The 26,003-nt window shown below is 44.2% G+C and overlaps 1 protein-coding gene and 2 pseudogenes across 2 annotated transcripts; 2 read left to right on the plus strand and 1 right to left on the minus strand.

The window, feature by feature from the left end:
* The first annotated feature begins 108 nt into the window (after window positions 1–108).
* TRMT6 (tRNA methyltransferase 6 non-catalytic subunit) lies at window positions 109–13,321 on the plus strand. Of its 2 annotated transcripts, XM_008018698.3 has the most exons (11): window positions 109–362; window positions 4,664–4,791; window positions 6,350–6,459; window positions 7,001–7,092; window positions 7,224–7,307; window positions 7,572–7,696; window positions 8,464–8,822; window positions 9,212–9,297; window positions 9,896–9,998; window positions 10,102–10,188; window positions 12,427–13,321. In XM_008018698.3, the coding sequence occupies exons 1-11, from the start codon at window positions 235–237 to the stop codon at window positions 12,616–12,618; spliced, it is 1,494 nt and encodes a 497-aa protein (XP_008016889.3). In that variant the 5' UTR covers window positions 109–234; the 3' UTR covers window positions 12,619–13,321. The 2 variants fall into 2 exon arrangements, with proteins under 2 accessions (XP_008016889.3, XP_072863083.1); XM_073006982.1 differs by lacking the exon at window positions 6,350–6,459.
* Window positions 13,322–16,560: 3,239 nt separating this feature from the next.
* On the minus strand, window positions 16,561–17,870 carry LOC103246824 (exosome complex component RRP4 pseudogene; annotated as a pseudogene).
* Window positions 17,871–24,067: 6,197 nt separating this feature from the next.
* LOC103214254 (KN motif and ankyrin repeat domain-containing protein 1 pseudogene) lies at window positions 24,068–25,677 on the plus strand (annotated as a pseudogene).
* Window positions 25,678–26,003: the final 326 nt, after the last annotated feature.

Raw genomic sequence — 26,003 nt, forward strand, 5'->3', positions numbered from 1 at the left:
GGGAGGGGCGGGGCGGAGTGCAGCCAATCAAGGAGTTTGGCCCGACGGAAGCCGACAGGCTCCCGGAAGTGGTCTTGAGGTCTGGACCGGAAAGCGGAAGCGGCGTGTAACACGTGGGGGCGGTGCCGGTCGGCGGGCTCCTAGTGCGCCAGGTTGTGGGAAGTGAGGCTGGCGGTGGCTACAACCGAGGAGGAGGGGCGAGACGCCGTGGAGCACGGCGACCGGCTGAGCGTCATGGAGGGCTCAGGGGAGCAGCCGGGCCCACAGCCACAACATCCTGGAGACCACCGCATCCGCGACGGCGACTTCGTGGTGCTGAAACGTGAAGATGTGTTTAAAGCAGTACAAGTCCAGCGGAGAAAGTAAGTCAGATCACTGACTTTAGGGGTCTCCCGCCCCCACCTTGTAGATACCCCCTCCCTCCAGGTCTCTCCACAGACCTCTCCCGTCAGGGTGCAGTTCTTGGCTCTCTCGGTCCCCATTCCCCGCCCTCGTCTCCTCGGATCTTTCTGTCACAGAAGGCTTTTCCACCAGGATCCCGTCCTCGAACCTCATAATCTCCCCTAACCTTCCTGTTTTCCCAGAGCCCCCTCCATGGTTTCATATCTGGCTGTCCACCTTCAGCATCCTTTTCAGTCTTTCCACAGGGTTCCTTCCCCAGAATTCCATTCTTGGCCCTAGGGTGCCAAGGCCTCCCTCTCCACACCCCTAATCACCTGTCCTGAAGTTATTTCCCTAAGACCTTGGGATCTTCACTGTCTTTCCACAGACACTCCCTCCTTTCTTCACTCTGGGATCTCATCCTTGTCTCCCAGAGTCTCCTTCAGGTTCCCCCTTTTTTCCCACCATAGATCCTCCTTCCTCCTTAATCCTTCAGTCAGGGTCTATCCCACAAAAAAATGAAACCTCTCCTACCTAGTCTGGCTTTCCATCCTCTTCTCTACCCAAACAGGATACACAGAATAGATGAAAGAGACAATTCACCATAGAGTGTGGAATTGCTTTGAGTTTCCCTCGTTTTACTCACCAAAGGATTCAAAGCTGGGAAAATTGCTAAAAAGCAATTTGCTCAAGGCCTCGGAACTCGAAATTAGGTTTGGTTTGTGCACTCGCTGACTAGTATCACTGTTTTATAATAGTAGAGAAGTGGGATTTTGAAAACTTTCCAAAAGGGCTGGTGAGGTTGCTAAGTCCTAAGAGCTTATTAATGGTGAAAATTTATTGGGATATTTGGATTAATTTATCTGAGAAATATAACCACAGTTTTTTTGTGTTTTTGAGACGGAGTCTCGCTCTGTCACCCAGGCTGGAGTGCAGTAGTGCAGTCTCAGCTCATTGCAGCCTCTGCCTCCTGGGTTCAAGCGATTCTCCTGCCTCAGCCTCCCTAGTGGCTGGGACTCGGGCACCATCACGCCCGGCTAATTTTTGTATGTTTAGTAGAGACAGAGTTTCACCATGTTAGCCATGCTGGTCTCAAACTCCTGACCTGAAGTGATCCGCTCACCCTCCCAAAGTGCTGGGATTATAGGCAGGAGCCACAGCACCTGGCTAACCACAGTTTCTTATTCTTTTTTCTTTTCTCTTTTTTTGAGGGGGGGAAGGAATTTCGCTGTTGTCACCCAGGCTGGAGTGCAATGGTGCGATCTCGGTTCACTGCAACCTCTGCCTCCTGGGTTCAAGCGATTCTCCTGCTTCAGCCTCCCAGGTAGCTGGGATTACAGGCTCCCACCACCATGCCCGGCTATTTTTTTTTTTTTTTTTTGTATTTTTAGTAGAGATGGAGTTTCACCATGTTGGCCAGGCTGATCTCGAACTCCTGACCTCAGGTGATCCACCTGCCTCGGCCTCCCAAAGTGCTGGGATTACAGATGTGAGCCACAACGCCCGGCCACAGTTTCTTTTGAGCTAGGTTATTGTATTACTTTTGACAGAGATAAGTTGAATGCAATGTCAGGAGAACAGCTTTCTGCAGACTAGGAAGTATGAGATTTGGAATTTCTGATAAGTACTTACTTCAGATGAACTCATTTACTCCTGGTTTAAGCAAACCGTTAATTGGTATTTAAGGTGAAACAGGCATCATAAAATAGTGAAGAAACTAGTCTCCAGAGCACTAAGCTGGTGATAACCAAGCTTTTTGCACAGGCACTAATTTAGTAAAGAAAAAATGTTTCTTTTATGAGGGGTGTGGTTTTTTTTTTAGTCCAGAGATGTAATTCCTGCACCAACCTTTAACTATTTTTAAATTCTTCTTCTTTTTTTTCTTTTTTAAACTAATTAATTAATTTTGTTTGTAGAGACAGAGTTTCACTATGTTATCTAGGCTAGTCTCCAGTTCCTGGGCTCAAGTAATTCTGGCCACCTTGGCCTCCCAGAGTGCTGGGATTACAGGCATGAACCAGTGCGTCTGACCTTCCCCTTTTGTGGTGCCAAAAGGGTTGGGGACCACTGCCCTAAACATTTATTTGGAAATACTTTTCATCAGGCCCTCTTCTTCGCAGAAGTCATAGTGGCAGTTTCCATTTTATTTAGAAAATGACTCTCTAAGCTCAACTGCATCCCAGGTCAGACTCCCTCATCACCCTTGGGGTACACTCATCTGGTTGGGCAAAAAACAGTCCAGACTCTCAGAAAAGTAGACTCTGCAAATCCTACTCCTTCCCAGTGAAGACGTGGCCTCCTCATCCCTCTTACTGGGCCGCACATTCCTGACAAGGGGCAGTGACCTGACCTGTCAAACCAGCCAGTTTTAAGTGATACTCATCATCCCCTCTGTGTATCACATAGGCTTGCAGAGAGGTAAACCCACCTATCTCAGATCCAGTGTTTTTGTTTGGTTTGTTTGTTTGTTTGTTTGTTTTTTGAGACGGGATCTCACTCTGGTCACCCAGGCTAGAGTGTAGTGGTGTGATCTTGGCTCACTGCAACTGCTGCCTCTTGGGCTCAAGCAATCCTTCCACCTCAAGCAATCCTTCCACCTTAGCGTCCTCAGTAACTAATTTGTGTACTTTTTGTAGAGAAACTCCTGAACCCAAGTGACACTCCTGCCTCAGCCTCCTAAGTAGCTGGGATTACAAGTGTATGCCACTACACCCAGCTGATTTTTGCATTTTTTGTAGAGACGAAGTTTTTCCCGTCAGCCAGGCTGGTCTCAAACTCCTGGACTCAAGTGACCCACCCGCCTCGGCCTCCCACAGTTCTGGGATTCCAAGTGTGACCCACCACACCTAGCCAGATCCGGTGTTTCAGTAGCACCTGGGTGACTGAAGGATGAGGGTAGGGGTGCACATCTGGGCTGAGCTGAATTGCAACATCTGAGGAGGTTTACATTAGCAAATATTTTGAGTGTCTGTTACATTCTGTCATATGTAAGTATCTAGGGATCTAGCAAATAACAAGAATTGGCCATATCTGAATCACTTATGATCTTGCAGGATTTCCCTCAGATGGTTTGAGTAAGCTTTAATGAAGATGTGACGCAAAAGTGTGGCAGGATTTAGGGAACCAATAAAGGTGATACACCCAGAGACCAGCAATGATGGTAAGCCTCTGACACGGAAGCATGGGTGATGTGGCAGTATATTCTGTCAGAGTCAGCTTCCTGGCGGCACAGAGAGAGGAAGAGAAGGAGTGGGATGGGGCACAAACAGAATTAACCACTACATGATTCCCAGAATTCAGTGTTCTGTGCACATGGGCACACATGTCCTGAAGCTAGGTGGACTTTCTAAGGTCCTTAGGTCTTTGCTGGAGTAGACCGTGTGGTATAGTGGAAAGAATGAGGCTTGGGTTTAGACACAGATTTGGATTTGAATCCCAGCTCCAACAACACCTTGCAACTGTGAATCTTGGACAAGATACTTCTCCCTGGGCCTCGGATTGCTCTTCTGGAAAGAGCTATGTCCCAGAATTACCACGAGAATGAAATCAAAAAGTGTGAATCACACCTAGCACACACTGCCTGGCCTCTGATTGACACTCAGTAGATGTTAGTTTTCTTCTTTTGAGAAGAAAAGATTGTGTTCCTGTGGGATTTCCCTTTTAAATTGCAAGAAAATAAAAAATCTGTGTCATAGGAAAACCTCAAGTTGCCTGGTCCTCAGTAGAGCGTTGTCAGTGTTAAGCACCATTTCCAAGTGTGTAGATTGTCAGTGTTAATTTGCAAGTATAAGTTGCTTTTATTAGATAATTTTCAAATAAAATGGCCAATCAGACCAAGCCCAGGAAATTTGTTAAATCCTTGTTACTTCAATGATTGTTCAGTTTTGAGATTTTCTGGGGTAAGTTGCAAGAGTTGTCACAGTGTATGTCCAGGCCTGGCAATCTTGGGGATCCTGTCTACCATTCAGGCTATCTGCAGAGCCTGCAAGTTTGGACATTCTAGTAGACGTGCAAACTGGGGTCAGCCCAGTGCACCAGAAGAGGAATGTCTTCTGTCTTTGAAGCAACCCTTTCCAAAATTCAGTGTTCTTGTGGCTTATTCATTAATTGTATGTCTCTATCCCAACCAGGTTCTCCCTAGTTCCTTTGTTGCTTTATGTTCAGAGATAATGCTGCTGAGCCTCCATTGTGGAGACCACTTTTGAAATAAACTGTAGTGAACATGTCTTTTCTGTACTGAATACAAAAGATATTCAGTTAATTGATTGCTTTTTTTCCCTAGAAAAGTAACTTTCGAAAAACAGTGGTTCTACCTGGATAACGTCATTGGCCATAGTTATGGAACCACATTTGAAGTGACCAGTGGAGGAAGTCTACAGCCCAAGAAGAAGAGGGAAGAGCCTACTGCAGGTGCACATTTTGGATGCGTGAAATAGATGCTGTCCAACTGACTAGTCAGAAACATCTCAACCTCCACCTAATTCCCAAGTGCTAGACAATGCTACCCCAAAAGAAATCTTAACTCATAATCTAAGAACTGCAGCTTAGTGGAGTGAAGCAAGTACTACCTTTGGCCCTGAGATAACCTGGATTCTGTCTCCAGCCCACCATTAAATGGTTCTCTGCTCTTGGGCTAGGCATTTAATCCTATGAGTTGTTGTGCTGCATCATTGCAAGAACATATGTGGAGTTCTCTGACCTTGGACCAGGCATTTAATCCTATGAGTCGTTTCTGTGTCATTGCAAGAACACATGTAAAGTTCTTTCAGTGCCCAGAAGTTATGTAACAGCTGTAAGGTGGTTAGTGTGTGGTGTAGAGGTTAAGAGATCTGGTTTTGGATCCAACTAAGTTCAATTTCTACCTTCATCACTCGCCTTGTACCATTGGGCAACTTACTTGAGTTCTGTGAGTGTTACATCCTTATATATGTAAAATTGGGTCATAAACATATTTAATGCCTAGGTTGTATTGAGTGCTCAATGATATGGCTCATAGGAAGTTCTCCATAGTGTCTTGCTTTTACTAAGGGCCCATAATTTTAGCTATTACTATTATTATTTCTTAACCTCTTATCCAAAAGCTGTTATTAATTAAAATTAAATATTTATTAAAATGAACATTGAGAATATCTTATTAATTAAAACACAAGTAATTATTTGAAGTTAAATACTATAAAGTTTTTTGAGTCAAACCAGTTATTTAGATACATTTAAGTTAATATCTATATTTTTGCTAAGCACCAAATATATGCCAGGTATAATTTGGCACTGCAGTTATAGCAGTTCATAAGATAGACTGTCGTATAAAATGTACTTACCATTTGGAACACCAAAAATAATCAAGTAGACAAGCAAACAGCGTGATTTCTTATGGTGAAGCGACACATACTATGAAGATAATAAGGCAGGGGCATGTGCTAATTTGGTAAAGCAAGAGAATGAGCTCAGCCTCAAGTGATAGAAAGGATCCAGCCACTCAGACATCTGTCATAGAACCTTCCAGGCAGAGGAAGCAGCAGATGCCAAAAGCCTGCTGTGGGACCTTGCTGGGTGTGTTCAAGGAACAGAAAGAAGGCCATTGTGACTGAAGCTAAGGTGTCAAGAGATCAGGCCAGGAACAGTAGGCAGGGGCCAGATCAATGATGGCCTTGCAGGTCATCTTTGGAATGTATTCTCATTGCTATGGGAAGCCACTGTATGGTTTTAAACATGGGATAGATAAGTCAAATTGCATTTAAACAGAGAGCACTCTGGCATCCAGGTGGATAGTAGGGGGGCAAGACTGGGAGTGGGAAGATGACTTAGAGGCTTGGAGTAGTTTTGGCAGGAAAGGATGGTGTGATGGGAGCAGTGCAGCCGGGAGGCCAGACTTCAGTGGCTGATGGACTGGATGTGGATATGAACTCAAAAAAGAAAGTGTCAAATAATTTCAGACCATAAATGTCAATAGAGCAATTTCTTTCCTTAGAGACTAAAGAAGCGGGCACTGATAATCGAAATATAGTTGATGATGGGAAATCTCAGAAACTTACTCAAGATGACATAAAAGCTTTGAAGGACAAGGGCATTAAAGGAGAGGTAATATTCAAAGGATTTTTAGTTTTGTTTTTGTCTGTTTGGCATTTAGGAAACTGGTTTTTAAAGCAGACTACCTAAGTTAAAAAAAAAAAAGTTATAGCTTTGATAGAAATAGGTTGAAATGTACGTGTAACTCAACATTTCAAAGATTTTATGTCTTACATACAGGAATATAAGTGAATGACATTACTAATATTAGTGGTAGAGAATGTAATAGCAGTGCATATCAGGATTTAACTTTGTTCATTTTCAGTAATGTTTTCAGCCAGTGTCTTCAGAAATTAGTTTCCTTTACCTCTCTTCTCCCTTTATTGGATATCTCTGTTCTTTTACGTTGGTTTAAATGGAGTTATAAAGTACTTGTATTTTATCATAAATTCCAAATAGAGTATAGAAATACAAAGTTCATCTATTTGGACTTCTGTGGAAAAGGGATTGGAGAATCAGACCATTGGATCCATTCTTGGGTAAGAAGCCTTTGGAAGTTACTTGTTTTGTGAAAGTAAAGTTTCAGAAAATCTACTTGCTCCTTTTCTTATAGGAAATAGTTCAGCAGTTAATTGAAAATAGTACAACATTCCGAGACAAGACAGAATTTGCTCAAGATAAATATATTAAAAAGAAGAAGAAAAAGTAAGTAGTTTTTATTTTCAAAGGCTGATAATATTAAACTTTTTTATGTGTTTATAAAACATACATTTTATTACAAATAAAATATTTTAAGTCATTTTTTCAAGTCAGTGTTCTGTTTTTTCTTCCCCCAGATATGAAGCCATCATTACTGTTGTGAAGCCATCCACCCGTATTCTTTCAATTATGTATTATGCAAGAGAACCTGGAAAAATTAAGTACGCTTTGTTTCCTTTCAAAAGTATAATTGGGGGAAATATGTCTTTAAGAAAGTCATGATTTTAAGTAAAATGAAAAAACTTGCTCACCTGCATAAAGTATCCTCCTACCTCATAAATTGTAAGTCCTTTCACTGTCGCCTCCAAAGCAATCAATAATCTTATCAACATAATTTTCATAAAGCAAAAAAAACTTGAAAAATGATGATTAAAATAGTAGGCTTCACTTAGCTAAAAATGAATGAATTGTTGTCTTTACTTTAGCCACATGAGATACGATACACTAGCCCAGATGTTGACGTTGGGAAATATCCGTGCTGGCAACAAAATGATTGTGATGGAAACGTGTGCAGGCTTGGTGCTGGGTGCAATGATGGAACGAATGGGAGGTAAGACTTAATATTTCCATTTTCAACAAAACTCCACCCTGATGTGAGTAAAGGCGGTCCAAAAATGTAAACTCGTGGAAAGCCAGATTGAATTACTTCAGGGTTAACGAAGTGACTTGGGTGAACCTGCACAGCTCCTAGCCTGGGGACCTTCTTACGCAGTCTCCATCACCAGCACCCCACCCATGGGTACCCCTGACCCATGGTGATTGTCCTTCCTAGCTTCACTGTCAGTGGGCGTGATGCTGGAGCCTGTGGCTTGCTAGGGCTTTCAGGACAGTGAGTTTAGTAAACTGGGTAGATGGTGCTCATTTCATTGGGCCTAAATTGAAGGGAGTGAGTGGGAAGATTACTAAGCGTGTATTCTCTCTGGAAGAATACAGCACAGCCTGATTTGTCTGTTTCTTTTCTGACCACATAGAAGATAAGAACCTGTAACTGCTCCATTTGAGGATTGGAGTGAGGGGAAGCAGAGTCAGTCACCAATCATGTAACAACCCAAGTTGCAGACACAGGGTTTTACAGTAGTATCAAGTGAGGCTAAGCTTCTTTGAGACTTCCTGCTATCTGCTTTAGAATTATATTACCTCCATTGGTAATACTCATAGACTCCAAACAGACTCCCTGAGGAGCTGCACCATTCTTCAGCCTGTGAATAAAGTATTAATAGAAAGACCTTCAGTCTCATTACTGTGGAGGACTCACTGAGGGTTTGCATAGTCTAGCGTCACTCCATGGGCAGATGTTTGTTTCTTTTATCTGTTCAGGTTTTGGCTCCATTATTCAGCTATACCCTGGAGGTGGACCTGTTCGGGCAGCAACAGCATGTTTTGGATTTCCCAAATCTTTTCTTAATGGTCTGTATGAATTCCCCCTCAACAAAGTGGACAGTCTTCTACATGGAACATTTTCTGCCGAGATGTTATCTTCAGAGCCAAAAGACAGTGCTTTGGTTGAAGAAAGTAATGGCACACTAGAGGAAAAACAGGCTTCTGAACAAGAGAATGAAGACAGTATGGCAGAGGCCCCAGAGAGCAACCACCCAGAAGACCAGGAAACAATGGAAACCATTTCTCAAGATCCAGAACATAAGGGGCCTAAAGAGAGGGGAAGCAAAAAAGATTATGTAAGGATGCCAAGAGTCCCCACCACCCCCGTAATCTCAGGCCCTCAGTTAACTTCAGTTAAGTCATGAGATTTGGTTTGGCTTTAGTGTATTAGCTCCCAAGACGATAACTATCAAAACAGAGAATAAGTGTGTGTACATGTACACAAGCTTGTGATTTCAGTCTTTGGGGTGGAGCTTTAGGTTACAGAAGCATTGCATAGATAGCTTAATAATGGTTTTTATAGTATATAGGCTTTCTTGTGTTTTTTCAGCTTCCTTATAAACAACCTCCTTCTATTGGTTTAGTCCAGGTTGATAAAATATTGTTGAAATGTTTTGACAGACCAGAGCATTTCCACAAATGTGACTGACCCCAGTACATTGGTTTCTTCTTTTTCTTTTTGAAGATTCAGGAAAAACAGAGGAGACAAGAAGAGCAGAGGAAAAGACAATTAGAGGCTGCCGCTCTGCTGAGTGAAAGAAACGCGGATGGGTGCGTTGATGGAAGCAGCAGGAGACTCCTCCGCGCGTGTGGGCTCTGCTTCAGACAGATTGGCATTCCCTTCTTGTCTGCTTTGATTTTAGTGGGACCCGAGATGAGGATTTTGTCTTGGGGGTTTTTTAAAGAAAGGAGGCTGAGGCTGGCAGGGGTGGGGAATTGATGATGCTGGTTTCAGGATTTCAGAAGAAATTGAACCTTCTCCATCACAGTGCATCAAAACAGGCTTTGTGGTCCTACTGGGCGCAGGGGATGGGGCACTCAAATGCTGCGATACAGGCCATAACACATGTCCACAAAGCAGCATATGCAGTGTTGGATTTGTTTCCAGGTGATTTTTTTTTTTTTAAATCAAGAATGTCATTAAATGCCACTTAGAGTTGCCAAGCACCGCAAGAGCTTCTAACCCAGTTTGTGTTTCCTAGAAAGAAATAGCTCATGATTGTATTCTGTTTTGGATTTCTAGAATGTTATATTTAAATCTCTTCTTTGTGTGAGTCATGCAAATTAAATACATGATCATTTTAAATGCATTTTAAAACCCGTGCTCCACTTTGGGAGAGAAGTAATTTTTCTGACATTTTCCTTCCAGTTTAATTGTAGCTAGTCGTTTCCACCCCACTCCCCTGCTGCTGTCTTTGCTGGACTTTGTGGCCCCTTCAAGGCCATTCGTCGTCTACTGTCAGTACAAAGAGGTAATACTGGAATGGAATGGGCAGGAATTCTTACATCTGAATGTTGATTCCTAAACTGCATCCCAGGAAGTAGCTCTTAACGGAATTCTGTTTTTGCCTGCAGCCTCTGTTGGAATGCTACACAAAGCTGCGGGAGAGGGGAGGGGTCATCAACCTCAGGCTGTCTGAGACCTGGCTCAGAAATTACCAGGTACGTGTTCTTACAGCCAGTCAAGAGCTGCCCTCCCGAGACTTGACTGTCCTTGTAGTAGTACTAGAAGTCATTAAATAGAGTTATCTCAGCCAGGCACAGTGGCTGATGCCTATAATCCCAGCACTTTGGGAGGCCAAGGCAGGCAGATCGCTTGAGTCCAGGAGTTCAATACCAGCCTGGGCAACATGGTGAAACCCTATCTCTATGAAAAATATATATATATAAATTGTCTGGGCATGACCCTGTATCTACAAAAAATATAAAAATTAGTCGAGCATGTTGGCAGGTGCCTGTAGTCCCAGCTGCTCAGGAGCTGAGGTGGAAAGATTGCTTGAACCGGGGAGGTCGAGGCTGCAGTTAGCTGAGATCCCACCACTGCACTCCAGCCTGGGTGACAGAGTAAGACCCTGTCTCAAAAACAAAATAAAAATAGAGATATCTCTGCTTCTGTCTACAGAGATGAAGATGTCTTGTGGCTGTTACTCAGAGAATGTGCCCCTTACTTTTTCTAACCCTTTTTTTCTCTTGTTATGTCAGAATATATTACTCTGTAACTCTGCCCTGAGGGCATTTAAAATGCAAACCGCTATGGTTCTTATTTCCCCAAGGCCTTGATATCACTGTGGATGATATAATTGACAATAGCAAAATTACCAGGTGGATGAGAAACTGTCCCTTTCCTCTCTGCCAGGATGTTTTTGTGGCAAGTTTTCAGGATTTACTGGTGGCCTCGGTGTCAGTTCAGGTCTTCTGGAAGACATATGCTAAGATGGAAGTCGAAGTGTAAGAGATGTATTGAGGGAAATGCCTTAGAGATATAAGGGGAGAGGGAGCAAGATCGGTGGTGCAGGTTGATGCCTGGGCAAGGAGCTGGTAGAGAAAGGAGGACGGGAGGAAGAGCCTGCAGTGCTGCGCTGAGAAAGTTTCCATGAGGCTGATGGCGAGCTCAGGTGCAAAGGTCGCCATTCAAGGAGCCCTGTGTTAAGCAGAAAGGCTCCAGCCCTGGTACACATGCTCAGTTACTGACCGTGAGCAACCCATGGCCTCCCTCAGCATGAATGCTGTAGTGGATCCCAAAGGAGCGGCAGCTGGAGGCGTTCTACTGCCTGAATGCCTCGCAGCCAGTTCCCTCATGAAGGGAGATCTGAGGGGAGCACCTCCATGCTGCCATAGGCCCCGTCTCATTGCTTGGTGTCTTATCCTAATGTAGTGGGGATGCTATTGAGCCTTGGGTAACCCTGCCCTTTGTAGAGGTTGTCTTACTTAGCTAAGGTTACAGGAGAAAGAGGAGAGTTTTCTTGGCAAAGTTAACAGGGTAGCGGGGGAGGGAGGTTTGGAGTGTATAGTACATTCAGTAGCAACTTCTCCATAGACCCAGGCTCCATTATTGGCCATGAAGCTTCCTGAAGCCAAGAGAAAGAAAGCTCTATGCACAGTTCTAGAGTACTGCCCAGACTATTACCCCTTCTCCACCAGAAACATGCTTCAGTTTCTAGAGAAACCTGGGCTGAACTGAAAACTGCTTTTTTTTTTTTTTTTTTTTTTTTTTTTGGAAACAGAGTCTCACTCTGTCGCCCAGGCTGGAGTACAGTGGCACTATCTTGGCTCACTGCAACCTCTGCCTTCCGGGTTCAAGCAATTCTCCTGCCTCAGCCTCCTGAGTAGCTGGCATTACAGGCGTGTGCCACCACGCCTGGCTAATTTTTGTATTTTTAGAAGAGACAGGGTTTCATCATGTTGACCAGGCTGATCTCAAACTCCTGACCTTGTGATCCGCCTGCCTCGGCCTCCCAAAGTGCTGGGATTACAGGCGTGAGCCACCATGCCTAGCCAGTTTTATTTTTCAAAAGCAAATCAATTAAACCAATTTCTGCACTTTTCTCTGCATTGTAATGTGAAGAAATGAGTTCCTTAGAAGTTGGTCCATTTAAAACCTGGTGCCGTGGCTCATGTCTGTAATCCCAGCACTTTGGAAAGCCAAGGAGGGAGGTTCACTTGAGACCAGGAGTTCGAGGTTACAGTGAGCCAAAATCTCACTACTGCACTCCAGCCTGAGGAACAGAGTGAGACCCTGCCTCTTAAAATAAAAAAGAAAAAAAAAAAAGAAAGAGAGTAACTGGTCCATTTAAATTATCAAGAGAACCTGTGTTTTTAAATTCTGATTTTTGGTATATTGTTGTTCAGATGGACTTTATTGTCTTGGGAAAGCTTGGATGTCTTTTCTGTCTCGATTAGGTTTTGCCAGATCGAAGTCATCCTAAACTGCTGATGAGTGGAGGTGGGGGTTACCTTCTCTCCGGCTTCACCGTTGCCATGGACAACCTTAAAGCAGACACCAGACTCAAATCTAATGCAAGCACTTTAGAATCACAGGAGACTGAGGAGCCTGCAGCTAAAAAACGGAAATGCCCGGAGTCTGACTCTTAACCCTTTGAGAATTGCTCTGAATTTTGTTCTCAGGCATTATACAGTTAGTAATTAAACTTTAAATGCCATTACTACTTGTTTTTTCATATCCCAAGAATAAGAACATGTCTGTATACCCGTTTCTGGGAAGGAGGAGTAAGCCTTTTGTCTGTTTCTGACACAGATGTGCTTGGTCTGTCAAAACTGCGACTGTGGTGTATGTAGTATGACCAACTGCATTTAACAAAACTCCTCTAAGTACTTCTAAATATTCTGTGCAAATATCTTGAGAACTTCAACATCCTAAAAATGTGTTTCTACAAGACTTTATATTTTAAGCTAAGTGGAATAATACAACATAACTAAAACATGGCGGGTACCGAAAGGAGGGTAATTCATGGAAGAAATTTCCTCTGTTCATTCCGTTCTCTTCAACCTAAGCAATATGGATGTGTGAGTGTGAGATTTATTATGGTACCAAAAAAGTCCACCCTCTTTCCTGCAGTGGAATAAGCTTTTTTGAAATGCTAAGGTTTTATTTTAATAGTTGACAACCTGGGAAAGTTCTGAGTATTTATTTTACTGCTCTTTTTTGTGCATAGAAAGGTTTAGTAGGGTACTTTTTTGCATTAGTTTGCCAATACTCTTATTCTTTGTTCTAAATAAAGTGACTAGAATTTTTGTGTACTATTCAATTAAAGGAAACAAATGTCTTTTCCCCCTCTGTGGTCTTATGGATACATATTTGCACACACACATATATGTATACAGATGTTGGTATACATACCCACATATATTTGTATATGCATAGATATATACATATACATGTGGAGACATAGATTGTACCACCTGTATGAATGTATATGTACACATAGAGACAGAGCATGCAATCTATTTGAACTATATCAGAGTTTTGTGCAGAACTTAGACCAGTTCTCATTGTATTAGTGTCATTCCTTGTCAAATGTCCCTAAAGTGCCTTTCTTGATGATTATTAATGCTGAAGAACTCTGGCATGATTAGATGGTTACTCTTTCTATGCTCTGATCATTTGATCATATGCTGTAGGAAAGAAAGTGTTTCGAATCAGCCAAGGCTCTTGTTCATTTGAGAGATTGAGTCTTGCTCACTGAAACATGGTCATTGTTTGTGTTGCTCCTGTCATCATAGAATAGGTGTATATCATACAGCAAGCAACATCTCAGAAAAAAAGAATTTTTTTTTCCAAATAGCATGTGCTATTTTGATAATGGCCAGTGTGATTACCAAGTACAATTTTGAGTCCTTTATCCTAATTGCTATTAAATAAAAATGTTGGCCGGGCACAGTAGCTAATACCTGTAATCCTAACACTTTGGAAGACCCAGGCAGGCGGATCACCCAAGGTCAGGAGTTCAAGACCAGCCAGACAAACATGTTGAAACCCCATCTCTACTAAAAATTCAAAAATTAGCCATGCATGGTGGCTAACACCTGTCATCCCAGCTACTCGGGAGGCTGAGGGAGGAGAACCACTTGAACCCAGGAGACGGAGGTTGCAGTGAGCCGAGATCACGCCATTGCAATCCAGCCTGGGCGACAAGCAAAACTCTGTCTGAAAAAATAAATAAAAATGTTTCCTACTGTGATTCGTCTGACCAACAGTGATGCAGTCAGTGATGCCATGTTGGCTTCCGGCTGATTGTGACATATGGTCTATTGTAGAGGACATGCCTGGATTGGCACCTCACGGAACATGTTGCAAGCTGTTGTCACACACATATAGTCAAGTTTGGACAAGGAGAACAGAAAACTGTGTGCATAGATTAGAATCAGTAGTGGCCAGTCTCCTGGTTACTGGTTTGCACATTGCATTCCACTCCCTAAATCTTTTCTCTGAGTTCCCTGAGTAAGGGGTCTGGGGTCTGAGCTACCAAGGCCCTGCATTCTCATGTTACCTTGTGAACTGATTTTACCAATGCCAACAGCATAAGTTAATCTGTATATATTTTTTTTCATTCATATAGTTTACTTCATCTGAGTACAGATGATTTAATTCTGTGGTTTGCAAACTTAGCATTGGAAAACTTAGAATCCCCTGGAGGGCTTTGGTAAGCAGAGGCCGTTGAACCCTCCAGTATTTACATTTCAAGTAGTTTCCAGGTGATGTTGGTGCTGTCGGTCCAGGAACGGCCCATTGGGAACCACTACTGTGTGCACGCACATCATGGGAACAGCTAAATACAGGATGTTTTTTCTTGTGTTTAAAATGGACATTCACCTTTGGAGCAGATGAATGGATCATTTTATGATTTTTGGACATCCAGCCACCAGCAGAGTTATGTAGAATAGCCCTTGAATGGCAATCAAAAAGTCAAAGACAAAAGTCATTTTGTAACATCCATCCTGTTCCTCCATTGGACTAGGGTACTTGGCAATATAGCATGGCACCCATCACAGGGCTGTGTTTAGCTTAAGGGTACACTAAAATTGTATGAAGCAAATACCGAGCAATCATTCCTGCACTGGTTGTATATTGAAAAGCCCAAACTACAGGCTTTTCTCAATACATAGTGAAGCTTCGAAAAAGTAATGGAGTGTTTGCATGTTGTTTTAAAGTGTTGATTGTAAATATTGCAAGAACTATACTAAATACTAAAACGCATGTCCTAAAAATCCATGATCAAGATTCGCTTTATCTGGGTTTTGTAATGCATTTAGATGCAGTGCTGGAAAGGAACAGAGTATATCTAATAACTTTACTTGAAATATAACGTTGCCTCTAGGCTAGTATTCATTTTTGTAAAAAGGATTATAGATTTTCTTTGAACTTAGCTATGTCGCACAGGTCAGATGGCGAGAGAGGTAAGTCCCTGAACAGATACTTAAAAAGCAACTAGGAACCTTTTAACTACCTTATTAACATTTACTAGGCACCCACAGCTATTTGAGTTTTTATGAGGAAGGGCAAAATCTTTGAAGCATCGGAAATGAGTATCATACTCTACCCACTCCTTATGGGAGGCCTGTTCCCCCCCCCCCCCCATTTTTCTTAGTTTATTTTCTTCATGTTTATCAGAGTACATGGACCCAGAACATTCACTCTATTATGAGTAGTTCAGCATCTTACAAGTCACCCTCCAAGCAGGACAGATTAAGGCAGCCTGGTGTGGACATAATCGCATCTATGGCTATAAGGAATACACAACAGAAAATCAGATTCCAACCAAGCAAAAGACTGCTCAGGTTTTTTTGTTTTTGTTTTTGTGTTTTTTTCAAACAGTCTCACTCTGTCACCAAGGCTGGAGTGCGGTACACGATTTCAGCTCACTGGAACCTCCACCTCCCAGGTTCAAGCTACTCTCCTGCCTCAGCCTCCCGAGCAGCTGGGACCACAGGTGCACACCACACCTGGCTAATTTTTTGTTTGTTTTTGTTTTGTTTTGTTTTGTTTTGTTTTTGAGACGGAGTCTCACTCTCTCACCCAGGCTGGAGTGCAGTGGCCGGATCTCAGCTCACTGCAAGCTCCGCCTCCCGGGTTTAGGCCATCCTCCTGCCTCAGCCTCCCGAGTAGCTGGGACTACAGGCACCCGCCACCTCGCCCGGCTAGTTTTTTGTATTTTTTAGTAGAGATGGGGTTTCACCGTGTTAGCCAGGATGATCTCGATCTCCTGACCCCATGATCCGCCTGCTTCGGCCTCCCAAAGTGCTGGGATTACAGGTGTGAGCCACCGTGCCTGGCCTGCTTGGTTAACTTTATTCTTCCAACTTTACCAGCTGCACTCTCAGTCATTTAAAAGATATAGGAATGGAGGCCAAAATAGACCATTTGGGGGTCAGGGATGCCATGTTTTCTATTGGGGCAATTTCATGGGGCACTGTGCCTTGTGAATGACAGTGAGTGGAAGACAAAGGATTCTCCGTATTATTCCAGGATGGGAGTCCATTCGACTGGAACACTGTGCACTTTGAAAGACCTGAAACTCTTCCCTAATGCTGGGACTCAGCTGACAACCCAAGGGAGCACTGTTCATCTGCCACCCAGGCTTGGTGTTAGGACAGGAGAAAGCAGGCCTGTGGGCTGGAGGCAGTCACAGGTCTGTCAATGCAGACAAAGTGATGATCTCTCGAGTCTTCACTGAGCCACATATGGGGACCACACATCACAGTCTTCACTCCTGCAAGGTCCACAGTCCTGTCCTTCTGGAGTACCTCCTTATCCCTCCTGTTCTAAAAGCCTCTGACATGTTTCCATCACAATCTCCTCCATTATTTCTGGCTTTAAGATGTCTTTGATCTGATGTGGAAGGGATGCTTCATAGCAGTACAGGATGCTGGTATCATACAGCATCATCCTCTGAGTTACCAGCAAGATGATGCAGTTCCGAAGCCGGGATGTCACCTTTCCATCAGCAAGAGAGACAGGCTCCAGGTTTGCAATGAAGCCCCCTGCTTCCTCTTCTTTGTGCTCAGGTGTTGGGTAAATCTAGATGAAGCCGTTGTTACCAAGAATCACTGAGGCACTACATGGCAAATCATGAAAGTGGGTCTTCTGCCGTTTCACCAGGGAGGGGGACACCTGGACCAAAACCCCCGACCTAGTTTTCCATATTTCAGGCTCCTCGTGTACAGAGAGACAGCTCCGTCATAGAACACTGCCTGGACCTCAGCACCGATGAGGTCCCCTTCCTGTAAGAAACCTGTCATTGCAAGCTCATCTTCTGCAGATCTTCTCTTCAGCTCTCCTCCAGGAAGGTTCATGGATGAGAACAGCAGGACCGAATCCAGCCTGGAGTTGGTCTCCACCTTCCACCTCTTCCGTTGAACCTCTGTGATTCTTCCCACTACAATGTCTCCTGCTTCACCAATGTATCTGGTTTTCAAAGCTTTCACACAGATCAACTTACCTCCGCAGAGCCGGCAACAGATACAGTGAGCTTCTCTTCATCCATATACATTCCATGGCCCCGCATGAATCCTGTGTCCGTAGTGATTGTGTCCCCTGGTACCACTAGATGTTTCTTAGTGTCTCGACCCAGTCTCTCGCTAAGAGGCTTGCAAGCCACCGGAAGCCTCATCTCCATCGCCATCTTGGCGCCAATCTTGGGAGGCCTTTTTACAGGTCTATTAATAACCTGGGTTTTTTGACCGGGCGCGGTGGCTCATGCCTGTAATCCCAGCACTTTGGGAGGCCGAGACGGGTGGATCACGAGGTCAGGAGATCGAGACCATCCTGGCTAACACGGTGAAACCCTGTCTCTACTAAAAAATACAAAAAACTAGCCGGGTGAGGTGGCGGGCACCTGTAGTCCCAACTACTCGGGAGGCTGAGGCAGGAGAATGGCGTGAACCTGGGAGGCGGAGCTTGCAGTGAGCTGAGATCCGGCCACTGCACTCCAGCCTGGGCGACAGAGCGAGACTCCGTCTCAAAAAATAAATAAATAAATAAATAACCTGGGTTTTTTTGTTTTTTGTTTTTTGTTTTTACTTTTAGCTGAGATGTCATTAAAACAAGACTGGAAAGATTTTGATATTTCATTTTTGCTTTGACAGGTAACAAGGTGCTATGGATATTTTGTTTTGAAAGAGAGGTAGGTCAATCTGTTGAATGTTTGGTCTACATAGTGTTATAATTCTAAGCCAACAAACTTCAAAAAGTGGAGAAATTAATCCAGAGGAAATGATAGCAGGCGTTCTTTAGCCTTTTGGGAATACTTTTCCTCCATCAAATGCTCAAGTGGGTAAAGTGACCTCTTTAGTTCTCTCCTGTAACCTGTGAGTGACACAAAATAGGGGCTATAAATTAGATTAAATTAAATAATTAAATTATATAAACCAGACTTGGTGGGTCACGCCTGTATTCCCAGCCCTTTGGGAGGCCAAGGGGGGTGGATCACTTGAGGTCAGGAGTTTGAGACCAGCCTGGCCAACATGGTGAAACCCCGTCTCTACCAAAAATACAAAAATTAGCCAGGCCTGGTGGTGGGCACCTGTAATCCCAGCTACTTGGGAGGCTGAGGCAGGAGAATCGCTTGAACCTAGGAGGTGGAGGTTGCAGTGAGCCAAGATCACGCCACTGCATTCCAGCCTGGGCACCAGAGTGAGACTCTGTCTTTCATAAATAAATAAATAAAAGTCATATGGTGACAGATTCAAGAAAGGAGATAAAAATAAGAGAGAATATGATTAATTTAAATCAGGATGCAGCAAATCTGGCCCACTACAAATTTTTTTGTATAGCCTGTAACAAAAGATTTTTACATTTTTAAGTGGTTGAAGCGGAAAAGTAAAAAAATAAAATAAATTTGTGACTTGGGAAAATTACATGAAATTCAAACTGAAATTTTATTGGAACGCAACCACTCTTAATTTGTTTATATATTGTCGATGGCTGCTTTCACACTATGGCAAAGTTGAATAATTGTGATAAAGCCCATATGGTCTCAAAGCCTAAAACATACGCTCTCTGGTCCTTTGTGAAAAACTTTGCTGATCACTGATTTCAGTGGCATGATGAGAAAGATTGTGGCACAGGTGGAAACAGGAGAGGAGCACTTTGGAGCAGCCACAGTGGGAAGCAGATTTGGTGTGAGCAGCAAGCAATGATGGACAGTAGTGTGACATCCAGAGCTCCTTCTCGGTCCACTGAACCCATCAGCAGTGTCTGACACTGTCCATCCCTGTCCTTGCCAGGCTTTTCCTCACTTGGCTTCTAGAATACCACTTTCTCCTGGTTTCCCTCCTACCTCTCCGGACTTTCTTTCTATATCTCTCTTACTGGTTCCTCCTCATCTCTGAAACGTCTAAACGTTGGCATGCCTCAGGACTCAGCACTTGCACTTCTTCCTTTTCTTGTCTACACTCACTCCCTAGGGTGTTCAAGGGATTTGGGGACTAATCAAAGAGTGACCATGAGATGGCAGTAGCACACACATATTTTATTGGGTGGTGGTGACACTCTGACAGTTTTGCATAGGGGTAGAGGGATGTCCCTTACAGCAAGAGTCTGTCCAAAGACCACACTACACGTATTGCTACTCAGAAGGAGAGGAGGAAAGGCAAGGATACCCCCGAGGGAGGGGAGGTTCAGAAACAAGGCTTTTGTGTCTAGGTGATGTTGCATAGCAGCACAGCGGGGAGTCTCTGAGTCAGAGAGCTCTGAAGGGCAGGGACGGCTTGAGGTTTGTGTTTTTGTTTTTGGCTTTATTTTTCTGAGACAGGGTCTCACTCTGTCACCCAGGCTGGAGATCAGTGGCAGGATCTCAGCTCACTGCAACCTCCACCTCCCAGGCTCAAGTGATCCTCCCACCTGAACCTCCCATGTAGCTGGGATTACAGGCGCATGCCACCACATATAGCTAATTTTTGTCTTTTTAGTAGAGACAGGGTTTCGTTATGTTGCCCAAGCTGGTCTCGAACTCCTGAGCTCAAGCGATCTGCCTGCCTCAGCCTCCCAAAGTGCTGGGATTACAGGTGTGAGCCACCACACTTGAGGTCTTATAACCACAAGCCTCTATGTTATCAATGGCCAACAGATGCTGGGTATAGTTTCACTGGGTATGTAGCAGGAAGGCCCTGAATGGCTAAAAATTGGGTTAAAATTTGTTTAAAATAATTGGATGTGTAAAAATTTGAGTTTGGCTTCTGCAGTAATCAGCGTTAGCCTACAATGAAGAAATAATAAACAATCTAAAAGCCAATACACAGAGGCCATCTTTGACTCATTTATATAACTCTAGGTGATCTCACCCAGTTTTAAGTCTTTAAATACCATCTCTCTGATGATGACTCCCACGTGCAATCTTCAACACAGGCCTTTTCCTCCAGCACTGGCTCATATACCCAGCTCAACACCTCTGCTGGGTATCTATTCACGTCTCAAACTTAACAAGTTCATATCTGAGCTCCCCATCTCTCTCCTCCCAAACCAGTCCCTCCTGCAGTCTCCCCATCTGTTTTCCCAGGTGCTCAGGCCTAAAGTTTTGGTATTCTCCTCTTGTTCCCTCATGCCACACCAAAACCAGTAGCCCTACCTGTCAGCTCTGTTTCCAGAACAGATCTAGAATTCTACCACTTCTCCCCATTCCCAGTGCCACCATCTTGGACCCTGCCATCACAATGACCCACTAGGGTCATTACAGTGTCCTCCTTATTGGTTTTGTGTTTCTGCCTTCACTTCCCCTACAGCCATCTCTCAACCCAGAAGCCAGTGTTATTATAAACATAAAGCAAATCCTATCAGTCATCCATTGAGAACTCTCCAATTGCAAAAGCAAAAGTCCTTACCAGGACCTACAAAGAGCCTTGTGTGACTTGGCCCCTGCTGCCTCTCTAAGCTCACCTCCTACAACAGTCTCCTACTCTGGCCTCTTGTTCTTCTTCAAACATGCCAAACACATTCCCAAACCAGGGCCTTTGCACCTACTATTCCCTCTGCCTGAAATGTCCTTCCCCCAGGTGTCCACATGGCTCACATCCTTTCTTTAGGTCTTGCATCAACAGATACTTACTCAGTGAGGCCTGTCGTGTATGTGAGTGTCAGGATCCTGGACTGCAGAATTATAATTACTGCAATTAATTAATGATTTCAGCACCTGAAATCTCCTGATTATATTATGTGTTTGTTTGTTTTTGTTTGTTGAGATGGAGTTTCGCTCTTGTTGCCCAGGCTGGAGTGCAGTGGCGCGATCTCGGCTCACTGCAACCTCCACCTCCTGGGTTCAAGTGATTCTCCTGCCTCAGTCTCCCGAGTAGCTTAGATTACAGGCAACTGCCACCATGCCAGCTTTTTTTTGTATTTTTAGTAGAGACAGGGTTTCACCATGTTGACCAGGCTGGTCTCCAACTCCTGACATCAGGTGATCTGTGCGCCTCAGCCTCCCAAAGTGCTGGGATTACAGTGGTGAGCCACCCAACCGGCCTTCTGATTATACTGTGTTTTACAGTGGCATGGTGTGTATTTTCATTATGTAATAATAGGACCCTTTCTCTCCTCCTGTCCCGTCTCTGTGTTATAACTCCTTCTCGATAAACTTGTCATGATATTAGAAATCAATGACAATTAATAATTCAAATAAGAAAAGAAATCTAAAATTTAAATTACAGGTGGCTGCATCTGCACAAGGATTTGGAGGATGGGGCACTGAGGCCATTGTTTCTCATTGTTAGATACCTAGGGCTGCCATAACAATGTACCACAAGCTGAGTGGCTTAAAACAACAGAAAAGTATTCTATTGCATATATGGAGACCAGAAGTCTGAAATCGAGTTGTTGGCAGACGCAGTGTTCCCTCTGACAGTTCTAGGGCAGAATCCTTCCTTGACCCTTCCAGGGTCTGATAATCCAGGCATTTCTTGGTTTGAAGAGGCATAGCTCCAATCTTTGCCTCTCTCTCCACATGGTATTTTCCTCTGTGTGTGTTTTTGTCTCTGAATTTCCGTCTTCTTGTTAGGACACCAATGATACTATAAACGAGCCCAGTCTAATGACCCCATGTTAACTGTGGAGACCCTATTTCCAAATAAGGTCAGATTCGTGGGTGCCAGCAGTTAAGACTTCTTCATTTTGGGGACAAAATTCAACCCATAATCCTCATTATAAGCCTTTCAGGACTACTTAATGTTTTTACAATGGACATAAATTATTTTGATTAAAAGTGGGAAAAGCAGTGGCCTAGATAGTTCTTGACTTCTTCCTGAAGAAATGGTGGCACCCCCAGAGATCCTAATTGCACCATCTGAGCAGCACATATTGGGTGGGATTCTCTTGGATGTCTCCTTCATCCTTAATAGATCATCTACACCTCCATGTTTCCCTCCCCTGGGGTGTTTGCAAACTCAAATGAAAAGATGTTCTAATGTGCAATGCCTCAACAAGGCGGATGCCAAGGGGAAGCTGGGGGGTGCCATACTGCATTGCACTCCAGCTTCCAGCAGCTTTCCTCGTGAGCAGTGCCCAGTGTGTGTGTGTCTCTGTGTGTGTGTGTGTGTGTGTGTGTGATTTGCCAGGCTGGCATTTGGTGCATTGCTGGGTTTTGTTTTCTCTCCTCCAGTGAGTAAATCACTTTTCACCTTGGGCCCCCCAATCTCTCTTTAGGAAAGTATTTTGTTTTCTGCTGGGCTGCAATAGGAAAAAAGGCAGAGACATTGTACTCTGTGCCTGTGAGTACATGTTGGGCATTTCCCAGTATCTTGTATCAGGATATGTTAAGACAAGGGGTTGCAACTGCAGGTATATTATTTGTCATAATATAAGCCTTGACTTTGGATGGTTTCTTAGATCATGGTCCCCCAGAAGCAAACCCTGAGACAAGTATTTGAGAAGCAGTATATATGAGAGGTGATCCCAGGAAACACCAGTAGGGTCACCAGTGGGCAGTGGAAAAGGTAAAGGCAGCCAATAAAGGCTGCATTATCACGCAGGTCACTACTGTGGCACCTGGGCATGATCCACGGAGGAAGTTTGGGAGGCAGTGCAGAATATGTGCCTCAGGGTCTGTCCACCGGAGGGGAGTGGGTGCTGGCCTGCTTCACTGTGAGTTGAATTGTGTCCCCAGAAAAAAATATGTTGAAATCTCAACCCCTAATACATGTAAATGTGACCTGATTGGAAAACAGGGTGGTTGCAGATGTAATTAGTTAAGACGAGGTCATACTGGAGTAGGATGGGTCCTTAATTCAGTATGACTGGTGTCCTGGTGAAGAACACCAGGTTAAGAGACAGACTCACAGGGAGAAAGCACCCATGTGCAGACAGAGGTGGCAGTGGGAGATCTGCTGCTACAAGCCAAGGAAGGCCTGGAAGAAGCAAGGAAGGAAGAAGCAAGGATGAGGCAAGAAACTAGGAAGAAGCAAGGAATGATCCTCCTTTACAGGCTTTGAAGGGAGCATGGCCTTGCTAACACCTTGATTTTGGACTTCTGGCCTCCAGAGCTGTAAGAGAATAAATTTCTGTTGTATTAGGCCATCCGGTTTGTGGTGACTTGTTATGGCAGCCCCAGAAAACTAGTACGATAGGTATTTCCCGACCTCCCTTGTCTGCTATAAGAGCTACCTCCTCCAGCAGCCTTCCCCTCCTCACACCCCCATCACCCACCCAAATCATTGTCCTTTGCAAACAGGCAGTCACGATCCAAGGGCCAGGAAAAAAAAAAAAAAAAAACTGCAGGCAGAGAGAAACCTGTGTGCCCATGTTTAGGAAAATTTGCCATCAGATTTATAGCACTGATGGGCTCCCCATATGACGAAGCAGCAATGCTCCTGGAAAAGTATGTCACAGAGGATTCATCTAAAAAGAATCTGGTTAAGTAGCACAGTCAGTTCTTCACTTAGCCAAGAGGAGGAGAACCAGGCCTTCCTTGACGGATAAAAGTCCTATGTGATTTTAAGTCTTATTTTTGCCATGGCTGGGGCTCAGTACACACCATCCCAAAATATGACTGGAGGAGACCATAATGTGTCACCCCAAAATATATCTCTTTGGCATATTTTGAGCTGGTTATTCAGAGAAACTGCAGACACAGGAATGGCTCTAAAAAGCTGTCCTTTTTTACACGGAAATTTACATCTAGAAAGGAAATCTACATTAGTAAAGTGTCTGCATCAGGAAGAAGGCTGCTCAGAGGTGAGGATCTCAGAAGGAAAGCTAATCAGCAGCCAGGGCGCCTTCCCTGCTCAGGAAAGCACACGGTCCCTAGTGAACCTGACAGACGACCAGATGGCCGCTGGCCTCTGTACGCACAAACAATGAAAGTGCACGAAAGCCCATCATGAAGAAGGAAGACGGTAACAAAGATTCAAATGGCACCAAACAGAATCTTCAGTTTGTTGGCATTAATGGAGGGTATGCAACAACTTCAAGTGATAATGTCAGCACAGATGAAAGCTATTCCTCTGAGTCAGATGATGAGTGTGATGTCACTGAGTAATATCCTCTTGAAGAAGAGGAGGTTGAAGACACTTGGGGAATGGCCGAAGGGCACCATGCCATTAACATTGAAGGTTTCAAGTCTGCCAGGGTGGAAGATGAAATGCAGTTTCAAGAACGCGAACCTGAGAAGGTGAAAATCAGAGAGAGGCATACATGAAGTGAAAAGATGTTGTCTGCTTGCAACTTACTGAAAAATAATATAAATGATCCCAGAGCTTTGACCAGCAAAGATATGAGGTTCTGTCTGAACACCCTCCAGCACAAGTGGTTCTGCGTGTCCCGTCAGAAGTCAGCCATTGCAGCCGCTCTGGGTGACCACAGAGCTACTTTTGAGGCTACCTCCCTGGATGTCCTCTACTAGGTCATCGTCTTGGCAGATGGAAACAGCAACACAGTCCTCTATTACAGCCTGTCCCACTCCAATTTTGAGATTGTGAAGCTGCTGTTGGACACCCGCATGTGTAACGTGGATCACCAGAACAAGGGACTATACCTTCATCATGCTGGCAGGCCTCACCGCTGTGGAAGCAGAGGACATGCAGGTTGGGGAAGAACTCTGGCTGAAAGGATGTGAGCCCCAAAGCCAGTCAGCTGGGGCAGATGGCCTTCATGCTGGCAGTCAGTTACTGGGCGGATCGGCATGGTGTAGGGTCTGCTGGCCAGTGGGGCTGAGGTCAACCTCCAGGAAGACAAGGGCTCCATGGCCCTCATTGTGCCAGCAGGCACGGGCACATGGAGATCATCATGCGCTGGCCCAGCTGGGCTGCAATGTCCACCTGGAGGACAACGATGGCAGTGCCATGCTCTGGATTGCTCTGGAAATGGGGCACAAGGGCATCACTGTTCTTCTGTATGCCCATATCAGCTCTGCAAAAGCCGCTGGGCATCCCCTAGGCTTGGAATGAAGCCACAGAGTTTCATTTGATTGATTGTATGCAAATAGCCCTCCATTTTCATGCCACCATTAAGCTGCTAACTGTTCCTGTTGGGGTGACAGACGCTGAATGTATAGGTATTGTGCCTGAGCTCACCAGCAAACAGAAGCATAAAGCCCAGGGCTAACAGCTGAAGCTTTCGCAGTGCAGATACTGCCAGCCTGGTCATGCATGCCTCCTTTCTGGCCATCTTCTCTCTGTGTAGGGTGCACTTTAACCTACTCTGTGTTGCTGTTGAGTCTCTGCTCTGTTATGTACAGTCATAGGGAATTGTGAGCTGACCTTACCCAAAAGTGCACCTTCTATTCCATCTCTCCACTCCCAGACCACTACCACAGAGAAGTGTCAGGTTCTCATTGGCATCATGTTTTAAAATTTTTCCACAAATATTTACATTTACCAAATGTGGCACCATTAGAAAGCTCTTCCAAAATTCCATCCCAGCACAGTTTTGTTGATTTTTCTTTTGTCTCTCATTATTTTAAAGTAAGAAAGTTGATCATCAGTAACTTCAGCCAGGGCTAGATAGAACTCTCAAAAAGTATGAAACTTTCAAAAGAAAA

The sequence above is a fragment of the Chlorocebus sabaeus genome, chromosome 2, assembly GCF_047675955.1.
Source record: "Chlorocebus sabaeus isolate Y175 chromosome 2, mChlSab1.0.hap1, whole genome shotgun sequence".
NCBI lineage: Eukaryota > Metazoa > Chordata > Mammalia > Primates > Cercopithecidae > Chlorocebus > Chlorocebus sabaeus.